The 26,756-nt window shown below is 43.0% G+C and overlaps 1 protein-coding gene across 2 annotated transcripts in view; it reads left to right on the plus strand.

The window, feature by feature from the left end:
• The window catches only part of LOC126518730 (organic cation transporter protein-like), a 210,737-nt gene that overhangs the window by 53,614 nt on the left and 130,367 nt on the right, over positions 1 to 26,756 (plus strand). For both annotated transcript variants that reach the window (XM_050168498.2, XM_055064968.1), the window contains exons 2-5: positions 2,214 to 2,312; positions 3,822 to 4,032; positions 10,035 to 10,183; positions 19,318 to 19,421. In XM_050168498.2, coding sequence (XP_050024455.1) covers positions 3,822 to 4,032; positions 10,035 to 10,183; positions 19,318 to 19,421 — 464 coding nt within the window. In that variant the 5' untranslated portion in view covers positions 2,214 to 2,312. The remainder of the gene's footprint in view (positions 1 to 2,213; positions 2,313 to 3,821; positions 4,033 to 10,034; positions 10,184 to 19,317; positions 19,422 to 26,756) is intronic.

Consider the following 26,756-nt stretch of genomic DNA (forward strand, 5'->3'; position numbering starts at 1 on the left):
TACATTATAGAAATAAAGAGGTCCGGTGGTGGCTCTCTAACTTGGCCCCGCCGCAGAGAAGCTTAACACTCTAACCCTTAGACAAGTACGCATGCCCCAAACGACGCAATAAACTCGTGCGTACAAGCCAGCGCTTGCAATATTCGCAAGTGCATGCAATATTCGCTCCCTCTCATTTGAGGAAAAATTTGTCCTGGACCGGGACTCGAACCAGGGACCAGCGCGTTTCCGGTGCAGCCGCTGTACCATCTGAGCTAACCAGGCGTCTAGCAGGGGACGGGAACCCGTATGGGTTTCCTTTTTGGCAATTGCTACAATTGCGTAGTCTCACTGCGGTCTCATTTTCTCATAATTAGAACACACTTGGTTACAGCAATATTCGCTCGGTGTTTGTCTCATCGAGCTTTGTGCCATGAGGTGGCTGCACCGTGCAAGTTATTCACGTTTGCGCCTTCCCTTATTCTGTAAGACGACTGCCCGCTTGCGTGTACCCGAATACCGGGCACGCTAAAAGTCTCTAGTAATTGGTGGTGTCCGTTGTATCAGTTGGCATAGGCAGAGCAGGTTTCTTGGTCCAAGAAAATTTGAGCCACTTTTCCAGGTCACTGATCTCAATTTAATTCGACTTCGTAGCCACCACTCTGACCGAGAGATGCTACTTTTCTTGATTTAATTTTTCCAACGGTCGTTGTGCCTATTTCTCTTATTACGTTTTCGCGTTTAAGTCCCTATAGGCTTGCCAATTTACTCCCGCACGAATCTTTCTCCGTTTTGCTGATTTACGCAGAATTCGTTTCCGTGTTCAACAGTACTCTCATGCGAGCAAAGGAATGCTGCGGAAGACTTGTGGCAGAAAAATATCTAGGAATTACACCAACCTTCTCGTCTGGTTACTGATGTTTTATTGTGAACTTGTTACTGGCGTCCTAGCACAGCAAAATTTCCATCTATCGTGTAATTTAGCGACAAACGGTTGCTTAGAGATGTTCAGCTCTTCAGCAAGCAAAGATTATAATTTGACTTCTTCCAAAGAGAATAGGTTGTTTTCTGTCTGCGGGTCATTTTCTTAGTTGGCCAGAGGTCTGTAATTGTCGACGGTAGTACCCGTGAAGGATAAAGTTCGGCCGTTCGCTCCCTCACTCGTTTGTTCGGGCTATTCGCTTTCATTGAAATCATTGTGGATGATTCCTACGGAATCTATCTTTGTTTCTTCCGTACAATCCCTCAAAATTTTTGCCGTAGCAACGACGTTTATCGCCCAAGAATCACAGTCATAAGATATCCTTGCAAATGTATCCGCTCCCATCAGCCATACTGCACACTCCAAACCGATTAATGTCTTCAGCCACCGCAGCAGAATAAAAACTAAACGCTACGGGAAACTGCACTTGTAGCTGATTGCACAATAGATATCGATGAAGAAGAGCCCGCCGCCGCAGGTACAATCCACAGTGGAGCGGTGTTATCTTCACGGACTTTCGCCAAGTAGTCTGTGTGCACAAAGAGGTTTCTTTCGGTGCCGTGCGGTTGGCCGCAGGGTGCAACACAGACAACACAAACCTTTTGCTGATCTCAGCTGCTGTGCACGAGCAGAGAGTGTTTAGAAGTTGGCAATCTTTATGGCAGGTCGTGCGTCCACCACTGTGTTATACCCGTAAGTTTACAGCTCGTCCCTACAAGACTGCTGCAAAACATATCCTGTGGCCGTGAGTTACGCCTTAATTGGTTCATTCATAATGCGAATTAAGTGCTTGGAGCACCTTCAATTTAGAAGAAGCTACAAGCTGCGGATAAGGTTAAGTGATTGTGCGCGCTGGAATAGATGAATCGCCACATGGGAGAGACACGAGAAAGGTATTTTTTTCTTGCTATCCTTTTCCTACGAAGTAAACCTAGCCAGAATTCTCTCTAGCCACCTAGCCAGCATCCGCGGCTGCATACGTGTTGATAAAGCGTTGATAAATAGCATTTTACTGGAACGCACGCATATCACTGTAACCGTTACACTGACATGTTTTACGCACAAATTAAAGCAGCAGCCATAGCAGCGCTTTGCGACTCTGTGTTCATCCTGAAGAGGATAAAACGATTTTAGTGTTCGCCAACTGCTGTCGTCAAAAATATAAGCTTGAATAATGTCTAATCAAAACTGTGACATACCCGATATATTTCGCCTTTATGCCTGCATTAAAAGACACGTTTTTTTTTTCCAGTTAGGTTGCCTGTGCTCTGGCTGAACACAGCGGTAAAAGGCGCGGCCGTGCTGCCTGTGCCTCTACCTGTGCCCCCTGTATTCCAGCATTACAAGAAAAGTAATTCACGTTGTTTTCTCTATATAACTGGAAGAAACGTACGCTTGATGATAATCGAACATCTCGCTTTAATTGTATCTTTCACCAGGTACTTCTTTATTGGTATAGAAGACCATATTGCATCATTCTAAAGGACAGGTAAACCGGTATGCATGCAATTTAAGAGTGTGAAAATATGAATTCAGAATTTCCGTAAAAAATTACTCCTGCTTGATAACAATGTACATGATCTGATTTTGCTCTCCGTCAACTCGGTGTCAGCCAGGTATGCACATTCGAAATACAATAACACTATTTGAACGAACAACACAACGTATACGTCAAGTACTATAGCGCGCATCGAACGATATTAGGATAAGTGACGCGTACACATATCTATTGACAGAGTCTACCAGCAAAAGGCTGCATCCTTCTATGCTAGGAAATTTTCCATGTGCTCCCGTCAGTGTACTAAGGCGCGCAGGCCACCCTAGTTGTACATGTTTCCATAGTAAAAGCAATTCATTTTTTTATTATTCACTGATTATATTACGATATTATGCTCATCAAACGACAACATTTAAGTTGGCGCGACTCACCTTCACGTCCATGAAAAAAATATTTTGCCTTACCCGTGTCGCCAACGTAACACGTGGTGCTGATTACAATTACCACAGTAATGTCGCTTTGCTAATGCGCCAGTTCATCGTTTTTTTTAACACTGCAACATTTTAACGCCTCATGAAGCTTGCGCTCGTTTTTATTGAGGATCATTGCTCCTGCAGAAAAGGAGAGATTAAACTTGATCCAAGCGATAAATGCCAGTAGTTGCTTTATCTTTCACTGTGGCAATCGGCGCCTCGAATAGCCTATAACGTAAGCGAGCAGAACCTGCGGCTTAAAGCATAACTCTGGCCGAATTATATCTCTGACTCTGAGCATAACTCTGACCGAAAAGGCAAAGAGCCTTTTATAAGCGCTCTTTGCCGTTGGCACGCCGTCTTAACTAATCATATATCAAGTGTCAGGGCTTGCTGGAAATGGCTCCTGGGAAGGATGCAACAGCTATTTGTAAGTATGGGAAGGGTAGGCTTTACGCTGTGTGGCCTGCAGGTCTAAAAATTGGTTTGACTTGGACAAAGATATGAGCCGATGTTTCATTATAGGAAAGTTAGACTATCAAGAGTATTCTTCGAAATTACTTGAGTAAAACAGAACCTGACAAGCTCATCCCGAATGACAAATTCTTTTTGTCTCATAGACGTCTACATTAGGATTTTTTTTTCATTCGCGCCAGTTAGACGGGAATATCTTGGAAAACAGGTGGAATTACTGATGTTCTCCTGTGCCTACATTGCATCTTCACCTGAATCGCGGCCATGAAATAATTACGCACCTGCAGGTAAAGGTCGGCCAATATTTTCCGAAACACCGCAGGTTTTTTATCCCCTTCATTCTTGGCCTATCCTTGCCCGTTCCTGTTGATTTCTCAACGATGATACGTAAAGCAGCCGACTTTGTCCTTGACAGATGGTTGGCACCGACGACGTGTTCAAGAAATTCGGCCCATGGCACTACTCCGTGATGGCTTTTTGCTTCTTGCGAGGTTTCCCCGCAGCCTACCATGCCATGGCGCCAACCTTCACCGCGCCACACCTGAAGCACTGGTGTGCAAGACCTTCGCAGCTAGCAAACTGGTCGACCCAACGGTGGCTGGAAGAAGGAGTGCCCTGGGAGGAGCGTGAGTCCTGACGGCTGCGCTTTTTCTGGCTCCAGAGCTCCACGAGTGGAGGAGAAGCCTGCGCAAATCAAAAGAATGCTAACTTTGGCTGGTTAGCACATGTCATGCCTAAATAGAATAACAGCGCATGAGAAAGGATACACGGAATGACAAACGGCAGTGATGGATCCGTTCATTCTCTTTTTCCTGTCCCCGCACGCTGTTAGTCTAATTAGTTGTCGCTTCTGCACATTCACGGGAGGCACGAGTTTCAACCTAATCGTTAAGACATTAGGGTAGCTAAATAGACTAGGATCAAGAAGACAGACACCGCATGCGACAGATATCGCATGTCTGTCGCATGCGATGCCTGTCTTTTGCGTCACCCTAAATTCATAATGCATTTGTGCCAACTGGCGCCAATGTTCGCATTGTTGCAGTTAAATATCAAGAAGTCGACAGCACAACGTTTTAAAATGTGCATCATATGGCTGTGCACATTTAACACGAATAAAATAAAGTTGGGGCCCTCTATGTATAGGAATCTAACTCTCGTTTAATCGGGGAATTAGTGAAAGCCTTGCTTATCGCAATTGTTAGGGAAGGCGCAGTGCCCTAATGCTCGTGCGTATACCTGTATTTCTGCAGTCGGAATTCTTTTCGCGATGCACTTGATATGTTCAATTTGTTTTTTGTTCGTTGGAGGCACCGTGTTATTGCGTCATTTGAAAAATTGGAAGAAAGCAGACGAATAGCCTACCTAGGAATGTCTGTGAAGTCCCTGGACTTCGGCTAATTTAGCACAAAGAAACGAGATAGGAGCAGTGAAAGTAAATTTTGAGACTCGATGCTTCTGTACACATGCCACTGCCACAGTGAAGGGCATATTAACTCGCAGATTTATATGAAACTCAAAAGTATCCAGAATGCTAACTTTATGCGCAGAATTTGAAGAATGCAAATGTGTAAAATTGTGGTTTCATATTTTAGACATAGCTAAAAATTTGAACGGCATTTCATGTGTTTCCGTGCTATAGGTGCGTTTTGTTGTCGCTCGAACCCTAGTAGGCGCGTTAGTCCTAGAGATCTCGAGTGTTTTACAATATGCAAGTGTTCAGTCGTAAAAGGTCTCCTCGTTGGCTGTTCTTGTAAACGCATTATTGCGTACTAATAGAAAGGCTGGTAACGCAAAAAGTCTGGGCAGTGTAATCTGGAAAGTGCATGATTGCAAAAGGTCTTCTCAGTGTAATATGGCAAGTGCATGATTATTGTATGGAGAACTGCGAAAAAAAAAAAAGACAAGGTTTCCCGAGTTCTGCCGAATATGTGTTATTGATTTTAGTCGTTCTGCTGGCTGTAATATGCAAATCGAGGTGACATTTTAAGTTAGCAGCTAAGAAACTAATGTGAAGTAAGTGAGAATTCACAAAGCCCGCCTACGCCATCGCGAAATGTACGTACTTGAGGTCTATTCCCGATAGCTTCATCCCTAGACACACTTCCACTACGGTGCTTCCACACAAGCCATTGGAGGCCCATACCAAGGAGAGAAGCCGTGGAAGCGTGAAAAAAAGACGGGGTAGTATTATGCCTACGACCCATTTTGCAGCGAGTGCCAACTAACAACCATGCCTACAAAATTCAATCAAATTCTGACGTTGGCTACCGCGGAGCCGGCGGAGGTTTAGCCGCCGTCTTCACGGTAGCCCGATGTCTACCATGGCTGGTGCGCCGGCTTCTATTACCTCTGTAGGCATATCGGGTGCACTTGGCTCCTGACACAAAATATTGACTGCTAAAATAAAGTGATGTCTCAAGTGCGCCTTTTCCGAGCAGCAGTGCTGAATCAAATCACTGGCGCTCTCGCAGGGGGAGAGCACACAGCGACGGCGTGTGCGACGCTTGGCTTGCTTGCTTGGCTCCTGAGCGACAGCAACACGAAAGGAACTTCTATTTTTACTTAAGGGAGACATAACCGTGCAAGTGCTCAAATATGAAAAACACGCTCATTTTAGGACCGACGGCTCCATGGACGAGCTCCGTCGACCGAATCGCTGATGACTGCCAGCAACCTCCTAAGCCCCACTGCCTGTGAGCGGTGACTTTAGCAGGGTCTATAGTGCCGTTGGTGTAGAACGTTTGCCCAATCAGTGTGGTTCACGCAGAACAAAATAACATTGTGGAAAGAATAATCGATTTGTTTATTTTACCGATAATGCAAAATCGGCCCACTAGCGAAGTAGCAGGAATACAGAGACCAGATTGGGCGGAGTGAAACGCCGGTGGTTCGTGCGTATCACATGTCCCGGATGAAGATTTTCTCCAGGTAGGACGCACAGCCTATTTCAGGCGTCATTGGGTGGATCGCAGCTGAAATCAGGTTCTGCGTATTTGTCGACGATGTACAGGAGGCACAAAGAAACAGAACTTCCACGTGCGCGCTTGATTTAGTGCGGCGGCTTTTAAGTGGAAGTTTGAGGTAGGAACTGCCCCTTGCAGTGTTTAGCCCCCGAACCCTCTCGACTGAAGCTAGCTTAGCACGACTGTTTGAAGAACTATCAAGCATTGTTTGTGATATCATTTGCCTTAGTGAGGTCAGAAGAACTAGTGAGGCTTATACAGTGCTCACAAATGGCCACGTCTTCTATTATAGAGGGCTTCCAGATAAAAAGCAGTACGGAGTACGATTCCTAATCCATAAGAAAATAGCGGGCAACATTGACAAATTCTACTGAAATAATGATAGGGTAGCAGTAGTCGTAACCAAACTTAATAAGAGGTATAGATTAAAAGTAGTACAAGCCTAGGCGCCAACATGCAGTCACGATGATGACGAAGTAGATCAGTTTTATGAAGATGTTAAATAAGCATTTAGATAAGCACAAACTCTGTGTACTGTAGTAATGGCGACTTCAATGAAAAAGTGCGGAAAAATCAGGCTGGTGAACAAGCACTTGGCAACTACGGCGTCAATTCTAGGAACACTGAAGGAGAGATGTTGATAGAATTCGCGGAAAGGAATAAGCTGCGAAAAATGAGCAGCTTCTTCAGGAAGCGTAGGAACAAAAAGTGGACTTGGAAAAACCCTAACAGTGAAACACGAAATGAAGTTGATTTCATACTTTCTACCTATCACAGCATAGTCCAAGATGTAGAAGTGTTAGGTAGGGTAAAGTTCAGTGATCATAGGTTAGAGAGGGCTAGCATTCACCTCAATTTGAACAGAGAAAGAATAAAATTGGTCAGGATGAAACAGGTCAACTTGGTGGCAGTAAGGGAAAAATCAGACAAATTTAGGCTTCTACTTGCAAGGAAATATGCAGCCTTAGAAGAGCGAGATGATGATGATGATGACATAGAGATTACGAATGAAACCATAACGATGCTGGCTTCACAGGCCGCAATTGAAGTGGGAGGCAAGGCACCAAGGCAAGCAGTAGGCAAGCTATGCCAAGTAACAAAGGACCTAATAACGAAACGAAAAAGAATGAAAGTGTCCAACTCAAGATATCCGATAGAATTCGTGGAACTGGTAAAACTGATCAAGAAGGAGAAAATACGAGATATTCGAAATTATAACGTGAGAAAGACTGAGGAAGCAGTAAAAAATGGGCGCAGCATGAAATCAGTGAGAAGAAAACGTGGCATAGGACAAACCTAGATGTATGCACTGAAAGATAGGCAGGGTAATATGATCAGTAACTCGAAGATATGGTAAAAGCAGCGGAAGAATTCTATACTGGGCTGTACAGTACCCAGAGCAGCCACGTACCTCCATTCGAAGTGGTAAGAACAGGTTACAGAGGCTCCTCCTATAGCTAGCGATGAAGTAAGAAGGGCCTTGCAAGACGAGAAAAGCGGAAGAGCGGGAGGAAAAATGTATAACAGTAGATTCAATTAAAGATGGAGGAGACATATTGCTTGAAAAACTGAGGGCCCTTTATACTAAGTGTCTATCGACTGCAAGGTTCCCAGAGAACTGGAAGAATGGCAACATTATACTCATCCACAATAACGGAGATCTTATAGAATAGAAAAATTATAGTCCCAATAGCTTACTCCCAGTATTATATAAAATATTCACCAATATAATCCCCAATAGAATAAGGGCAGCACTAGACTTCAGTCTACCAAGCGAATAGGCTGGCTTCAGGAAGGGATGCTCTACAATGGATCACATCCATGTGATCAATCAGGTAATCCAGAAATCCGCAGAGTGCAATCAGCCCCCATATATGGCTTTCATAGATCACAAAAAGGCATTTGCGTCAGCAGAGATCAACCAGAAGAGCAACCTTCGATTTGCAGATGACATTGTCCTGTTGGCAACACTGGGGAAAAGTTGCAACTAAAGATTGAGGACCTGAATAGAGGGTGGAAGAGTGGGGATGAAGATGAATATGCAGAAGACAAAGATAAGGATCAATAGCCGGGTAATGGAGCAAGAGTTCAGGATCATTAGTCAGCCTGTAGATTCTGCGAAGGAGTACATTGAACTTGGTCGATTACTCACAGGGGACCCTGATCATCAGAGTGGAATTCACAGAACAATAAAAATGGGTTGGAGCGCATATGGCAGACATTGTGAGATCCTGACTGGAAGCTTAGCATTATCATTGAAAATAAATGTATACAATCAATGCATTCCACCAGTGGTAACATACGGGGCAGAAACTTGGAGACTTACAAAGAAGCTCGAAAGCACGTTACGGACGGCACAAAGAGCGATGGCACGAAGAATGTTAGGCATAACGTTAAGAGAGAGGAAGAGAGCGGTGTGGATCAGAGAGCAAACGGGGATAGCCGATATTCTAACTGACATTAAGAGAAAAAAATGGAGCTAGGCAGGATATTTAATGCGTAGGTTAGAAAACCGGTGGACGATTAGAATTACAGAATGGGTGCCAAGAGAAGGGAAGCGCAGTCGTGGACAACAGAAGACTTGGTGGGGAGATTAAAATAAGAAATTCGCAGACGCTAGTTGGAATCAGTTGGTGCAGGACAGGGGTAATTGGAGATTGCAGAGACAGGACTTCGTCCTGCAGTGAACATAAAATAGGCTGATAATGATGATGATGAGCTGGAGGCAAATACCTACTGAAATACATGTAAGATAAAAAAATACTATCACTAGACAGACGCACGATGGATTTGAATAAAATAATTAGTTGCTTTTATGAGAATAAGTTAAATTCTAGCAGCTTCAGGTAGAGAAATTTCAATTTAAGATCGAAAATGTTTTACAGCCGTTCCCGAAAATCCGAAATTTCCCCCAAACGTTGAAGCACTCTGCATAAAAACACCAGACATCGCAGTTTTCTCAACTGCATTTAGAACATCTCAAGCGGACAAATGTGATGTATGAATTTACAGCTTACGTCAAATTGTACATAATGTTTGCAAGGTTGCTTCAAAAGTACTCCTCGCAAATTAATGGAATATCTTGTAGAGGCTTCTTCGTGAAATTGTGTACCCTTTACATGTATATTAGGTGCAGTGAACAGAATTTCAATATCTTTTTCTACGACTCAGTTACAGATTCGTAAACACGACACTTGAAACTTTGGAAATGTTTCAACAATTCATAACTTTTTTGTAAATGCGTAAGTGAGAAAAATCGCTTTGCTGTAGTTACTAGATGTTTGCTTTTTGTTTTAAATGCGACAGAACTTATTAAGTGCAGCGCACTAGGAGGAGACAAAAAAAACTATTTGCCCCCTTCACATGTATTAAAGGTAGCAGCTCCCGAGCTGAACCCTCTTCCTTAAAGGCTTTGGAGGGGTGGACCTCACGCATGCGCTGTGGTTTCGTCACCATCAGGGACCGCTTTAGCGAGCATCGAAACAAATACCTTACAGTTCTCTTTAAATTAGGTGTGGTTTCAATATGCTACGCAAGATAACTGTTCCTGCGGTTTGTTTTTAGCTGCATGAAGCGACCGGAAATAGCAATGGCGCCCTTTCATGCTGAATGCATTGGGCCCACGAGCAGTCAAGTCTAAAAAGCAGGTCTATTTCTTCCAGGAAAAGATTCACTGCAACCAAGCCAGTGCGAGATGTACGCGTATGAAGAAGCTCCAGACGGTTCACTAAAGATCTTCAACGATAGTCGAGTGAAGTGCTCGACCTGGGAGTACGACCTCGGTGACCAAACATACACTCTTACGAACACGGTGAGTTTGTATAACTTGACATAGCAGTCATGCACTAGCCATGGGGGCAGCCGGTCACAGAAGCGAATCTATTCTTGAATGTATTAACACATAGACTTTGCGGAAAACAGCAAGGCAGAAGCAAATATTCATGTTACTCTCAGGTGGCTGACAATGTTTTGCCTTTCATAAAACGTCCACTGGTATTCTCATTTCCGCAGAGCTCATTTGCCTGCTCAGCGTTCATCCACTAGGCGTTTTCTCCGCAACCCTGCAGATACCCATGACCACAACACATTTTTCATTTCTTTTATGAGAAAGCAGTTTGGGCTTCCTCATCAGATTCCTTATGTTGGCGTAGGTGACAATAATGACATTAATTGTTTCGTATGGCTGGCAACGCACGCCCAAATGTTTTAACCACGATGAATCATGTGTACAACCCCTGGTTGCGTGATGTAAGACAAGCTGAAACGACATAGTTTCATGTCATTATGTGAACTAAATTTTTCATTGCCTTTAGCGTTAATGAATTGAATTTATTTCTCTTGTGTATTATAATGTGATCAAACTATCTATAAAATCCTCTTTCTTTTTTCGCTACCTTGGTACCGTAGTAAAATACAGAAGTACTCTTATAATTCCTTCCATCCCCCTATGCATCAAAAAAGAAGACCCTTAAGTAGTTACTGGCATACCATGTGTAAAATTGACTCACACAAATTGCTACGACTATCGTCATCCGGAGATCGCTAAAATAACTATGCCTTAAAGCTCGTTGCCAAATCAGATATCAATATCGCTTAATCTAGAAGCACGTCGTTAATTCAGGAAGTTACGCATTAGTACACGAAAGGCTACTTACATCGCCTTAATAAATCATCATGCGTAATCATCAACAAGCATGGCAGCCACGTCATAACGTCCCAAAATTGTATGAGTGCCATGTATCGCTTCTAACCGCCACCATAAAGGCCCCCAAAGCACTTTAAGCTCTTTCAAATTTCTTGAGAGACTGCAAAGTTTTGTAGAGAATGATTATCGGGTCACATTGAACTGGTTAACTATTTATTACAGTAGAGGTACATGAGTGCGTAGCAGAGGCCACATGAGTGCGCCTGTTTCCCTCGGAAGCATCCAGTCCACTCTCCGCGTCCGCGCGTAACATCATCCGATGTTTATTTTACCCGCGGTCTCGGGTGGAATACAGAAGCCGGTCGTGGTTGCCAGACACCAGCGGCGAAACCGAAATTCGCTAAACCGAAACTGCGCGCTCCCACACTTCTCTCCTTACTCGTAAGACGAAGAGACGAGCTTATTAGGCAAGGATGTTCGCAACCAAAGTATAGGTTACAGTCAGTGATGTCCAAATAGCACAGGTTAACGCACAGTTCTGCCGGAATGCGTGGTGGAAGGAAGTGTGAGCCTTGGGCATCACTCGGTTGCGGTGTCGGGCTGTTGCTCTACGTGCGTCGGTTACAGTCGGTCTACGGAGCCCCTTCAAGATGTTCTACGGAGATGTTTTCGGAGATGACTTCGGGTCGTCCACGAAATTCAATTGTGAAAGTTTTCGGGCTGCGACGAAGTACACTGAATGGGCCATAGTGTGGTGACTGGAGCAGTTTCCTCATAGCATCATGGCGCAGTAAAACGTGGCTGCGGTTATCCAAGCCTTTGGACGCGTAGACAAGGGTATTCTGCTTCGCTCGAGTCTGCGTGGGACTGAGGCTGTCCATCATAGACGTAAACGAGCCACGTACTGAAGATGGTCGAGCTGATTCTCGTTTTTGCACTCTTCTATAAACTGGCCAGGGAGGCGAAGGGCGCTACCAGAGAGAAACTCAGGGTTGGCGCCCTTCACGTCCCTTTAATCATTGTGCGCATGCCTAGAATAAGAACTGGCAGCACTTCGCTTCATCGACATGATTCTCCGTAGGCATTTATAGAAGATTTGAGCTGCCTGTGCGTTAGCTCAACCAGGCTGTCAGCTGCTGGATGGTATGCGGTGGCTGAAATACGATGTGCGCCAAGGAGAGAGAGAATCATTGAAAACCAGTGAGAAGGATAGAATGCAACGACAGTCGTGGGAAGGTGGCAAAGTGCCAATTATGTCGATGTGAGCTTTTCTGAGCTGGGCGAGTGGTGGCAGGAAGGTTGTCAATGGAGTCACAGTGTGACGCTGTATTTTTCACCGTGGGCACTGAGTGAACGTACGCGACTAATTTCGGATGTCTTTATTCATGCCTGACCACAGGTATCGCGTGGTCACAAATACTTGCGTTGCGCGGATTCCTGGGTGGGAAAGCTTGTGGAGAGAGTCGAATACACAGGATCGAAAGTATTTCTGTGCAAATGGGCGTGGTGTGCTAGTGGGCATGTCACGTGTGAGTAGCTGCGTATGTTTGAAAGGGAACGTCTTAAAATACGAGAGTCGTTGAAGAATTTCTCAGGTCTCGGAGCTCTTAAGCCTCCCTTTGTTGTAATGCCATTTTGTTAAAGCTGATCAAATTTGGAAACAATGTGACATTGCTCATTTGTGCACGTGAGAGTGCGTCAGCTGGGTCGTTCTCAGGGTCGTTCACAGTGCGTCGGGTGTACACAGGAGATGCGAGGCAGGGAAAGTCTTTCAATAATTCTGTGAAGTCGGGGTGAACATTCGATCATTCCGTTCGAAAGGTAGCTGATGTCATCCTTCCTGTTCAGGCTGCGATGCCGTGAATGCTGGAGTGCGTTGTAACATCTCGTAGCCGTGATTTCCGTATACCTACAAGAAGATCGAACGGACGAAGAAAGTCTGTTCTGATGATCACGTTCTTCGCGTCTGCTACAAAGAATATCCAACGAAATGTACGGCGCAGATAATGTCCATCGGGAGAGTTCGTTGGCCATGTGTTGCAATTCACATGGCTTTCATGGCTTTGGAATTGTACGTAAGGTGGCCTTTGAAATCCGCACGCGTCGCCGGAATTGGACTGGCCTAGGCAACTGTGTACGCCGAGAAGCGGGCTTTTGACTCTTTCTCCACGACTATAAATAAGCTCGATTCAGATTGGCTGGATATCTGAGACAAACGCTTGCGCGGAGTTGGTGTCTGCTGATTTTTTTCGAAAACCGAATTTTTGGAAGGGGCAATTTCGACAGGCAGATTAGGGTGAGCTTTCTTGACGCAGTCGGCAGCAGATGAGAAGTGGCGTGTGGTTGGGCGTGGCACACCGGCAGGTTTGAGTGCGTGGCCGGCGTGCTATCCTGATTGGCGCAAGGCGCAACGCATTTGGTTGCATTGTCTACAAATTGGCGATGATACCAGCAGATGCGTGTAGTGTGAGGAGAAGATGACGCGTGGTTGCGTGACCTGGAACGAGGGTCTCTCTCCCTTTCATTTTCGAACGCTTCGAGAACGTTCGCAATCTGCTGGCCGTTTCTTTCAACGAAGCTTTCGCACCAATCCTGCCATTTTGTGCGTCAACTTGACAGCCGTTTCAGCTTTCCAGTGGCGCCGGTCCTGTCGTTTGTGTTCTTCCTCGGTCCTGGTCTATTGCGCCTTGCTCTTTGCACATTCAAGCATGAACCAACTAGCCCAAGCAAGAGTTGTACTTGAATATCAAGAGCTTGTCTCAATTTTCAGACTTAGTCGAATTCATATACCTGCGAGGTTTCATTTTGCGCAACCATGTAATTTATACATGGCCGGAAACTGAATCTGGCAACGTTTAGCACGCAAACTCTCGAGTGAGGCCAGTTTAGCAAAGCTCTTTGAGGGTTATGAGGCATTGCCTGGGATACCATTGACCTTAGCGAGGTTAGAAGTGCTGGTGAGGCTTATAAAGTGCTGAATAAAGGCCACGTTCTCTGCTATAGAGGTCTTCCAAATATGAGAGAATATGGAGTAGGTTTTGCAGTTCATAAGAGCATAGCGGGTAACAGTGATGCATTCTAAAGCATTATTTAAATGCTAGCGGTCGTCGTAATAAAGCTAAATAGGAGATATAGATTAAAGGATATTGAAGTCATAAAACAGTTTCATGAAATCGTTGAATTAGTAGTAATGAATGTGGAAACCCAGTACACTGTAGTTATGACCGACTTCAATGCAGGCGGAGAGAAAGCAGGCTGGGGGAGCGCTCAACTGGGAAATACGGCATGGATTCAAGAAATAGTGAAGGAGAAATGCTCATATATTTCGCGCAAAGAAAGAGACTCCGAATAATGGATACCTTCTTCTGGAAGCACAGTAATGAGAAGTGGACCGGAAATGCCCTAATGAAAAAACAGGAAATGAAATAGATCTCATACTCTCTTCTGATCCCAGCATAGCGCAGGATGTGCAAGTGTTAGGTAAGGTAAAATGCTATGATCTTAAAAGGAAGCTTTAGCTCAAGTGCTCCTACTAAATACATGGTTTTTTTTACCAGTTTCACGTGTATTCAAGTTATTCTCTCTTTCAATTTCATATACAGCCTCCAAACATAACTCGCCACATCAGGAGGGAGGCTAAAGGCTGTGTATGCCTGACGAGGCCTACCTTCCTGGTGGTGACAAACAGTGCATTTGAGACGACAACAAGCTTTCTTCTAAGGTAACATTAAAATCGCACAAAAAAGGAACATCCAGAATTCTGTACCGTATATAGATGTTTCGACATAGTAATTCTTGAAATTACAGCTGTGAAAAGAAACAACAGAGCACACAAAACTGAATAAATAAGTAAACCACGGTTATCTAGCAATCTAGCAATTGCAAATAATCTGCCACGTTCAGACTAAAATAGGTCTAAGTTATGTTTTATGACCTAAGTAATAGATCCATAACTCTTTTTTTGTAAAGCATTTTACTTCGGAACCCGTGTATTAGCGTTTTGACATCTTTGTTCTCATTCAAGAAAGTTATAATGGTATGTTCAAAAGTCTGAAGCCCAAATTAGTTCTAACCTCAAGAGTTCTGCGAGAGACATATCGCAGTTTATAAAGAGCATCATGCCGTGCAACTGAACAAAATCCAACATTAAGTTTTCCGTGGATCAAGCAATGAGCCTCTATTGCCTGTCGAAGTGTTATTAACGTATAGATGTTAAGAAAGCCCAGTGGTCGCCAGTATTCTCTTGTACTCGAAGTGTAGGGAACATTAACGATTGCTCCAATTGCTCTAATTTTTGCAAGATAAATAAGGAGTTTAGGTTTGTAGATGTTGTTCTACCCCATACAAATAAGCAGTAATAGAGAAGTGACTGGATAAGGGTAAAATATAGTTGTGTTTTTAGCGAAGTTGGTAGAAGAAGCCTTAATTTATGCATTAGTCCGACTAAGCGCGATATTTCGGAACGCAAGTAATTAATATGCTCAGTCTAGGTTAATTGCTCACTGAAGACCACACCAACAAAACGTGTAGACCTCACACGTTCAATGTGTTTCTCTCTGAAACTGAGGACAGGCTCGAAGGTTAGAATTTTATTATTACGTTTAAACACCATAAATTTTTTTTTTCACATTTAGTTGAAGCTCATTGGCATGTATCCATAATTATAGTTCAGACAAATATTTGTTTGCATTTGCTACAGTGTTCAAGAAGTCATTACCGGAGAAAAATATGTTAGTGTCATCTGCATACAGAACTATATCAGCTGAACTAGGTACACTGATGATATCATTAATCTAAAGTAAGAAAAGTCAGGGCCCTAAAATGGAGCCCTGCGGAACACCTGTACATATTGTGCCAAAAGCAGATGGAAACCGTTTACAACTCTGCACTATATTCTTGACAATAAATAGCTATTAATAAGCTCCAGGGCAATGCCTCTTATTCCACAAATCGGTAATTTAAGTAATAATATTTCATGTTTGATAGACTCGAACGCTTTTTTGAAGTCTAGGTCCCCATGTGTAATAAACTTATTTTCAACATTACTAATATTATGGTCTTTTATTTTGATAAGTGCCATTTCAGTGCCTTTTCCTTTCTGGAAACCATACTGATCAATTATTATTTCTGATGTTTTAGTGAGGTAACATGTTAACGAACTCTTGATAACATATTCTGCAATTGTTGAAAAACATAAAACTGAGATTGGGGCGGTAATTATGAAGATCATCATGATTCCCGCGTTTGTGAATGTCACACGCCCTTGCCGTTTTTAACTGCTGCGGAAATATCCCTTTTTCTATCGTTAGGCTACATATTTGCACCAGGACGGGTGCAACTACATTAGTTATAGTTTTCACTGCTTCCGCTTTAATATCGTGAGTTCCAGTAGAAGAATTATTCGTTAGTATTGACACATACTTCTGTATCTCATATGGCGTCGTCGTCTCGAGATAGAGTGAAATTACCGAACAATTAGGCAGATAGTGAGTAGTGTCTGGACCGGTAGAGGTGACATAGTTATTAGCACATACAGTTAGAAAGTAATCAATAAATTTACTTGGCAAAGTGGCACCACTATAAACCGTTCCGTCGATCGTGGTCTCGTTTGGTATTGATGGATTGGCTTTCGAACACAATTTATTGAAAACTTTCCATATTTGCTCCGGAGTATGTTTCTCAAAAAACATCGTCGTATAATATTCTTGCTTAGCTTGCTTCAAGTCAGAACTTAGTTTATTTTCGTTATTTTGAAAGTATGAAGTGAGTTTAAATCTCTACTTTGTAAAAACTTGGCGAAAAGCTGGTTTGGTGAAGAATTCTTTTGTAGAGTCCTAGATTTATCCAAGACTTTCTCTACCTTTGGCGGTTCGTACGACCATTAAGTGGGAAAGCAATTTCGTATATCGCAAAGTTTTTTTCGGGAATATATTTTAACAAAGGATGGGGTTTGTTTCCTTGTATAATCAATAAAAAAAAGGAGAAAGAATTCGTAAAAGGAGAATTCGTTTTTGTCGGCAACCACTGCACGAAATTTCACGAGGTTTGTTGCATTTAAAAGAAAAACACAAAGTCTAGTGACTGTTGGTTTCGAATTTTCAATTTAGGTCGTTAATTTTTTATTGTAAATTGGCAAAATTGCAAATTTTCAGAAAACGAAATTATCAAGTATACAACTCTGTAACTCGGCAACGAAAAATGATACCACAATTGTGTGAATTGCATGTAATACTACATCTAAGGCGGACAAAATTGGTATGTTACCCATTAATCACAACAAATGCATAATTGTGCGTATACGGCTTCTTCAGAACCCTTATACATAACGTAACGAAACCACGTAAGATATAAATTGACATGTCGAATTTGTCCGATATCAATGATCTAATGGATGCCGTTCACAAAACAGCGATATCTTTTTTTGATGCAGAGGAAAATTTGTAAACTTGGTGCTTCTATTTTTTTCGGACTTCCAAATTTTTGAAAATTTTTGAAACAATATTCAAGCCCTAAATAGAAATTCCGTTCCTAGCAGTCACTATAATTCACCTTTCTCTTTGAAATGCAACAAATTTCATTAAAATCGGTCCAGGGGTTATCTCAGAAAAGTGTTTCTGCGTTTTACATGTATTTGAATAGGCCGCATCGGAGTTGGGCCCGAGCTAAAGCTTCCTCTTAAGCCTAAGTATACCAATAAGGATCTTCTGGCACATCATGACCAGGTCGTTGTAAACACTTGGCTTTATCATGACTTCAAGTAATTGAAGGAAGGCGATCGTTTAGAGCCACTACGCCTAAGGACGAATCTTTATCACATGAGGTCTCTGACTAACTAACAAAGTAGCGATATGTAAAAAGTAGCCGTATGTAAAAATACTGAAAGATATCTATAGCGGCTACACAGCCACCGTAGTCCTCCATAAAGAAAGCAACAAAATCCCAATAAAGAAGGGCATCATGTAGGGAGACACGATCTCTCCAATGCTATTCACAGCGTGTTTACAGGAGGTATTCAGAGACCTAGATTGGGAAGAATTTGGAATAAGAGTTCATGGAGAATACCTTAGTAACTTGCGATTCGCTGATGATATTGCATTGCTTAGTAACTCAGGGGACCAACTGCAATGCACGCTCACTGACCTGGAGAGGCAAAGCCGAAGGGTGGGTCTAAAAATTAATCTGCAGAAAACTAAAGCAATGTTTAACAGTCTCGGAAGAGAACAACAGTTTACGATAGGTAGCGAGGCATTGGAAGTGGTAAGGGAATACATCTACTCAGGACAGGTAGTGACTGCGGAGCCGGATCATGCGACTGAAATAATCAGAAGAATAAGAGTGGGCTGGGGTGCGTTTGGCAGGCATTCTCAGATCATGAACAGCAGGTTGCCATTATCCCTCAAGAGAAAAGTTTATAATAGCTGTGTCTTACCAGTACTAACGTACGGGGAAGAAACCTGGAGGCTTACGAAAAGGGTTCTACTTAAATTGACGACGACGCAACGAGCTATGGAAAGAAGAATGATAGGTGTAACGTTAAGGGATAAGAAAAGAGCATATTGGGTGAGGGAACAAACGCGAGTTAATGATATCTTAGTTGAAATCAAGAAAAAGAAATGGGCATGGACAGAACATGTGATGAGGCGGGACGATAACCGATGGTCTTTAAGGGTTACGGAATGGATTCCAAGGGAAGGGGTAGCAGAGGGCGGCAGAAAGTTAGGTGGGCGGATGAGATTAAGAAGTTTGCAGGGACAACATGGCTACAATTAGTACATGACCGGGGTAGTTGGAGAAGTATGGGAGAGGCTTTTGCCTTGCAGTGGGTGTAACCAGGCTGCTGCTGCTGATGATGATGATGTCCTGTTCAGCAACACTGGCAATGAATTGCAACGATGACTGAGGACCTTAACAGATAAAGTGTAAGAGTGGGGTTAAACATAAATATGCAGAAGACAAAGATAATGATTAATAGCTGGGCAAAGGAACAAGAGTTGAAGATCACCAGTCAGCCTCTAGAGTCTGTGAAGGAGTACGTTTACTTAAACTAACTAATCACAGGAAACCCTGATCATGAGAAGAAAATTCATAGAAGAATAAAATAAATAAATAGAAATAAAAGAGAAATATCGAACTTAGAGTGGCCAGCTTTATCATGTAGCCTCTTCTTTGCCGGAATTTCGTGCGGACCTCGTATGTTTGTTGTAGTCCATTAAAAAGTGTTTTCTTGAAGTTATGTCCAACGACAGAGTTGGCAGAGGAATTGATACAAACTACACTTGTTTTTTTTTTCTATCCAACAGTTTGATCTGGTGTGTGACCGCGTCTGGCTGCGGGCAGCCTCTCAAAGCATTTACATGGCGGGAATCATGATTGGAAATACTGTCTTCTCCCATCTATCTGACTGGTAAGTATGCCTATTATCTCCATACGTTGCCGGAAAATTTTAGTTAGCACAGTGCTCGGCAGGCCACGTAGAAAATTGGCAATCTGGTAAGGCGATGTGGTCGTCATACCCCACTATTTTTTCTGTATGCTTCGTTGTACTTGTTTCATTTCCATCAAATTTTTCTTACGTGAATATAAAATGATTTGCGAATCGGTTCCGGCTTCGAAATCATTGGTAATGTTTCTGCTTGCTTTGTGGGTGTTACTCTACCTAGTCTTTCAATGGCATGAAGAGAATGGAGGTTGCCGTTTTTAATTTGAGGCCCTCGAAAATAATTCGGGGCGCATACATGACAAGTGCAGCAACAAAAAATATTTCGCAGAAACCACCCGGCGATGATTGTCATACTTAAGTGGCAAGAAGCTTTTGTTGTTTAGAAGCAGAAATTCTATAAATTAAATTCTAAGGTTGTACGTGCCAAAACCGCGATCTGATATGGTGGATGCCGTAGGGGGAAGTCCGGATTAAATTTAATGACCTGGAGTTCCTTAACATGACCCGAATGCACGGGACCCGGGCGCTTTTGCATTTCGTCCCCATCTGTATGCGGCCCTCGCTGCCGGGATTTCATACCGCGACCTCGTACTTAGAAGGGCAACACCATAGCAGCCAGGCCACCGCGGCGTGTAATAGTTTAAAACTGCTGAGACGTCCCGCATGTGACGCCGATCAAAAGACAAAGGCAGCGATGATCGAACGACAGCGATGGTACGACGACGGCCGCGTGACGACAACGTAACGACCACAATGGTGTTAAGAGGATGGTGTGACGCCGAATATGTGACGACGGCTGCACGACGACCACGGCGGCGGGTGTCGAAAATCGCAGGACGGAGACGCCGTCGCGCGAAGACGACGGCGAGACGGCGACGGGGTGTCAGTTGCACCGAATGACGACATCATTGACGGTGCGATGACGGCACGATGAAGGCAAAAGAATAGCGGAAGGATGCACGTGCAGCCGAGAGGAATTTTAACGGAGGCCCCATAATCCGAGAATGAAAGGGGAAAAGCGGTGAAAGAAAGCTGTAATTTTTAAAGAACATATGCCTCGGAGGACCAGATGCCGTGTTCTATGTCGCCCACGGAGAGTGCCTCTTTTGTGAAACGAACATCCTTCTGGACAGCGTAAGAGGGTTGCCTAACGAACGTGCAGCGCAGTTAATTTTGAATTAATTAAGTTGATGGGTCTTACATGCCAGAACGACGATATTACTATGAGGCACACCGTAGTGAGGGACACCGGAATAATTTTGACCACTTCGGATTATTTACCGTGCATAAAGTGCACAGTACACACGAATAGTTAAATTTCCTGGAAGAAGAGTGGGTAGAGAGCATGCGCGCATTCGTGCATGCTCTATATTTTACTCATAAGCACAAAGTGACATATTTATGAAATTTAAAGAGGCGCTCGTGGGGAGAAATTGCTCGGCAAGTGTGCCTGGCTACCCGCCTTGTAACACAACCATCACCAAACTCGAGCGCTTTCAATATTTCCGTGCTCAGCTTTCGGCAATAAATTCCAAGTAAATGGTTTTGGGGCACAGACCAAACGGCGCATTGTTTTAAGCACATTTATATGTTTCAAATCTCTAAAAGCGGAAAGGCTATTGCTATTCGCTGTGATGTAGGAAATCGTCAGTATGCGTGCCGTGGCCAGACTCGTTGTCGCACACGAAATATCGGTCTGCCGGCTCCCATCCAGTAGGTCATGATCACACCAGGGAAATAATTATAAACACTCGTTCTACCAAGCTTAGTGCTAGTTTATTTTTCTAGCTTCAATAAATTTACCTCCCTCTCGTGGTGGTTGTGTAAAATTTAAAAGTTTCACGCAGAATCCATTATTTGGAGGTGGTTATCATCGTTAATGCGATAATTATTCTAATGCAAGTGTAATCTCGTGATGGCAGATCATGGATTGCATTTTTCGTTTCAAGTTGTGTAATTAAGAAACTCTTGCATATTGTAAAAATGGAGAGAAGCACGAAATTTATAGGTCCTACTTATATGTGCAAGAAATGAGGACACTCGTAATTAGCGGTGAAAGAAGATCCGCCGTGCTAACGCTGAGAAGTTATCCCTCGTCGCCCAGCCCATGACCGTGGCTGCGCGGATAGAATATCGTGCTGCTGTACTCGGAGACCCAGGTTCGGTACCGACTAATATAGTTTTTCGAGTCTTTCCTTTTATTATAAAGAGCACCCCTATAGATAGACTAGAAACACGATTCAAACAGCAAAGTGGCGGAAGTAGGCCAAAATGCTATTAGCAAAATCAGGTGCTAGATGTGGTTATATAGCTTTCAAAGTGTTGACAACCGTATGCGGCATAACGAGGATTCTATTAAATGCCCAACATCCAGCTCGCCTTTCACCCGGGTCCAAGACTGCTTAGAGTAGGGCTGCACAAGTCAGCGCCAAAACAAACTTCCTTGAATGTCACACAACTTGTAGTTTTATGAGAAACGTCCGATTGTTTGCTTACAGAAACTCTGCTCATCGTTGGTGTTGTCGCACTCGCTGCTATTCTCACCGCTTCTTATGTCACCTCGGTCGTGGAAGAGATGGTGCGACTTTTCTTTGGAGTTACAGAACGGGATATCTCCACACAAACATAGGTGCTTGGTAATAGTCGTGCCATTTTGTCGCCATTTGTTCTGCCGAGGTTCGTAGAAAATCGAAAAAGGGGCTGCTTCTAGTGCGCTCCTCTAAGTTATAGCAAACATTCAAGCAGGCTTGATTGGTGCAGATACAACTAACTTTTATCGACCCTTATTTCCAATGCGCTGACATGCGAGCAAATATTCGTGAATGTTGGAAAGTAAGGCGACCACACCAAGCATTGGCAGGTGCTACCACTTACGGTCGATGTTAAGTCCAAACGTAGAGTGGAGGAATGGGTGTTGAATATTGACGCTGCGCGAATAACGTAGTCTTGAAGTTGGCACCTTCACGGCTGGCAATCTAAGATGACGTACAACTTATTCAGCTGTTCCCAAAAACCGCGGCCACACAACTACATTTTTATTGCTTGAATTTGCGTGACACCATGAACTATTTGGTCAGTAAACTGTGTCTAGCGACAAAACTGTCGTACTCCGCATTATATAACCATGATCTAGCTTAAGTTCCAGCACGATATAGAAGTCTCAGTTTAGTTGCGCGCCACTAAAAATTCGACTGCGGTCTGCATGGGGCCCGCGAGCTGTGTCTTGGGCAGATCTGTAGCTCAGTGAGCTTGGGTACCATCAAAATAACATGCCCCGAATAACACTGCCACCGCAATCGTGGTAAATGAACTGTTATGAACTTTCCAGCTGTTACATTGGCTATTAGATGGCATGAGTGGAGCATAAAAAAAAGCAACCAACTATCTTCCACGCCGCTTCAAACGAGCGCCGTGAAAATTTGCCTAAGGGGAGGTGTGGGTATTAGAAAAGAAAATGTTTAAATCTTGTCTCTTCGAAGTATGCTGCTGAATACTTTTGCATATATGCAATGTTATGTGCTGATTTCCAATATTAAGTCCATTTTTCTTTATCTTATTTGGCTATAATTTTATACAAGCTTCTTTGAATTATTTTCTGCAAACGGATTGCAGGATATATGTCCCTTAGATTTCCCTGAATGTAAAATCAATGGCTTCTCTATGATTCAAGGAATGTCATAAGGCTAACATTATTGCCTTAGCTAGAAGGAGTTTATTTATTTATTTATTTATTTATTTATTTCATTATCCTCAGGGCATAAGAGCATTAGAGAGAGAGGGTATGCTGATGAATTAATCTTTTTGCAGACGATGGGGTCCTATACCGCGAAATTAAGAGCGACTCACATATCGGTCTTCTTCCGTCTGATATCAACCATGCTCTCAACTGGGCTAACACCTGGCACATGGAACTAAACATTAACAAATGTAAGTACATACGTGTTTCTCGTCGTAATGCTACGCTGCTTTCATACCATTTTAATACTAGTAACCTCGAAACTCTGTCTTGTTACAAATATCTAGGCGTATTTATTTCTTCTAGTCTTCCTTAGGAGATAAATGTAGACCATATAACCAACAACTCTAATCGCATGCTGTTCTACATACGCCGCAATTTTATCATTCTTCTAGTTCTGTGAAACTACTTCTTTATAAATCGTTAGTTCGTACTAAACTTGCATATGCTTCATCTGTCTGAAACCCCAGTGAAGAGACGCTCATCTATCAAGTTGAATCTATCCAGAAGCGGGTGGCTTCCAAGAAAGATTCCAAGAAAGATAAGGAGAAATAAATACATCTAGATATTTGTAACGAGACAGAGTTTTGAGGTTACTAGTATTAAGATGGTATAAGGGCAGTGTACTATTACGACGAGAAACACGCATGTATTTGCATTTGTTGAAAGTTTAGTTCCATGTGCCACGTGTTAGCCCAATCGAGAGCATGGCTGATATCAGACTTAAGCAGACCTATATGAGAGTCACTATTAATTTCGTGGTATAGGACACCGTCGTCTACAGAACTATTATATGATGAGCAGAACCTATCAGGTAAATCGTTAATATAACTGAGAAAAAGCAAAGGTCCCTTGCAAAGGCACAGAGCCTTGTGGCACACCTGATTCAACTGTAGAAGTGACATAAGAAGTGTTATTAACTGTGACAAAGTGTGAACGATTGCTGAGGAAAGAGTGCAGCCACTGAATAACATTAGGACGAAGGTTAAGTTTGCTTAGTTTTAAAAGAAGCAGTTGATGAGAAATCTGTTCAAATCTAGGAATAAACAGTGAGCAATGAAACCCTTGCCAAGTATGAAATTTAGATCATGTGTAAAGGATAAAAGTTGTGTTTCACAAAAATATAACTTGCGAAATCTGTGCTGATGTTCTGTAAGAAAGGCGTTTGAGTGTATGAATGATGAAGGTGGTGATAAATGACATGTCCCATAATTTTGCAGGGAATGCACCTAAGTGAAGTCGGCCGATAGTGATATGGTGAATGGCTATTCCCAGACTTGTGCAAGGGAATCACCTTCTTGACCTTCCAGTCTTCATGAATGTAGGCTTTCTGAAGAGATTTCTAAAGTAGGTTAGAAAGCATTATAGCACTGTAAACTTTAGTCCTGGTAAAAAACTTGGAATTGATATTATCAATGCCCCATGACGAAGAAACGTTTACCTTATCTATTATTCCTTCTATGCCAGCAATATCAAAGACAACAAGGTCCATCGACAAAAAGTCAGTACCGGGATAGGTAGGGGTTGGAAAACACAGATTTTTGGAAAAAGCAAAAACAAATACAGAGTTAAGCGCATTTGCGCATGGATCAAGTTGGATTAGTTAGTCACTTGAGTCTTTAAGGGTGATAGCCGAGCTTTTTTTTTTTTTGACTACGCTCCAAAATTTCGTAGGGTTAGTAACTAGAACAGATGCTAATGTACTATTGAAAAATGAATGCTTGGCATGCTTCAGGGCTTTTTTGTATTCGGTAGCCACGGCCTGATAAGTAGTCCGACGTTCTTGAGTACCAGTTAGTTTTGCTGAGCAAGAAATGCGTTTTTCTTTATTACAGAGCCTTTTTCACGATTTAGTGAACCATGGTGATTTCCAGTTAGACGCAATAACTATGCGGGGAACGTATATCTCGATGAGAGATGAAACTTTTTCTTTGAATAAATTTCAGTTAGTATTCACGGAGCAATCAGGAAAGTTAAGCAAGTAATCATCTGAAAAGGCAGGGAGCTCATCTTTAATAGCATCATAATCAGCGTGCTTCTAGTCCCCGATTATATGTTTTGTGGTTACTCTTGTGAGGCATACCGCAAGTCAAAGAAAAATGAAGCAGTAAGTGATCGCATTAGCCCCGGTAGGTATGATATGGGACGAAAAAGATCAGCCGTAGTGGTGAGTACTCAGTCGAGGATGATAGAAGTAGTACACGCAATTCTAGTGGCCTGCATTACAAGCTGGGACAAGGTCAAATTATTCACAAATTCCAAAATCTGTCGCCGTAACTGGAAAAAAGATGACAATAGGAATGCACATTAGACCATACTATATTAGGGAAATTAAAGCCACCTAGTGAGACGAACGGGCTATTCGGATACCGCACTATAATCATATGGATGACACCACGAAGGTCGTCAGCAAAGGTTGGTGAACAGGACGGCGGACTATAACCAATGCCCAACATGAATTTCTTAGAGCAGGTTTCTACTAAAACGAAGAGAAGTTAAAATCCTTAGTAAGATGCATAGGAAAAGACAAAACAGCATCAGAGACTGCCATAAGCACGCCTCGGCCACACCTAGCGCCCCTGTCACACCTTTAAATGTTAGTGTTTTTTACAATCAAACTATTTTCCACTATCAGTCTTCGCCGATAACCAGGTTTCAGTAGGACACATTATATCGGCGTCAGAAGCATCGATAGCAGAGCAAAGATCGTCACGTTTTGGAAGTATGCTTCGGATGTTTGTGAATTAAAGCGAAAGTTGGTTGCTGACCGGTAACCTTGATTAAGGTTACCGGTCAGCAACCAACTTGATTAAGGTGACCGGTAACCTTGATGACCGGTAACCTTGACTACGCCCCTCGCGTAGCACTATTCAGTGGTGGGTGGCGCAGAAGCATGACAAGATTCTACCGATGGCATGAATGCATTAGAAATTTCACGCATACAGTCATTACAGTGATTGTAGGTGTAGCAGTTTTTATTTATGTACAGCTGGTTGAAGCGAAGCTTGAAAGTTAAGGGTCGTGTTTTGCCACATTTGACCAGTTTCTTCCTAGCAAAACGAGTAGCGGGCTAGTAGTCATCAAATAACGGTAATATTTACTTCCTTCAGCTTAGAATTATTTATTGATCTTTGTGCTTGCAAGAAGAGAATTTGGAAATAATTGGTCTGCCCTTATTCGAAGTATACCCGGCGAGCCTGTTTGCTCTCTCGATCAGTATTGCAGAGACTGGCGAAGCCACTGATTCTCATCGTGGAATTCCTCACGCGCGACCGTTTTGCCTTCAACCTCCGTGAATCTTTTGTCTATAGCTGTTAGATTTTCCAGAAAGTGTGCCTGTGTTCTTTAAGGTCATCAACAGATTTCCATAAATCCATCTGGTCCTTTTGCATATTTTTGTTCGTGCATTTATGGTTTGTAACATCTCTAATATCTCATCCAATTGCTTAGAGTAGGAATCAAGCACAGAGTCCTGCACTAGGGCTTGTGTTCTCGTGCTAGGCCCAGAGTTGAGCTCAACATCCCCGGACAACATAAGAACTTGGTTTTCAACGTCAAAACAC

Source organism: Dermacentor andersoni, chromosome 1 (assembly GCF_023375885.2).
Source record: "Dermacentor andersoni chromosome 1, qqDerAnde1_hic_scaffold, whole genome shotgun sequence".
Taxonomy (NCBI): domain Eukaryota; kingdom Metazoa; phylum Arthropoda; class Arachnida; order Ixodida; family Ixodidae; genus Dermacentor; species Dermacentor andersoni.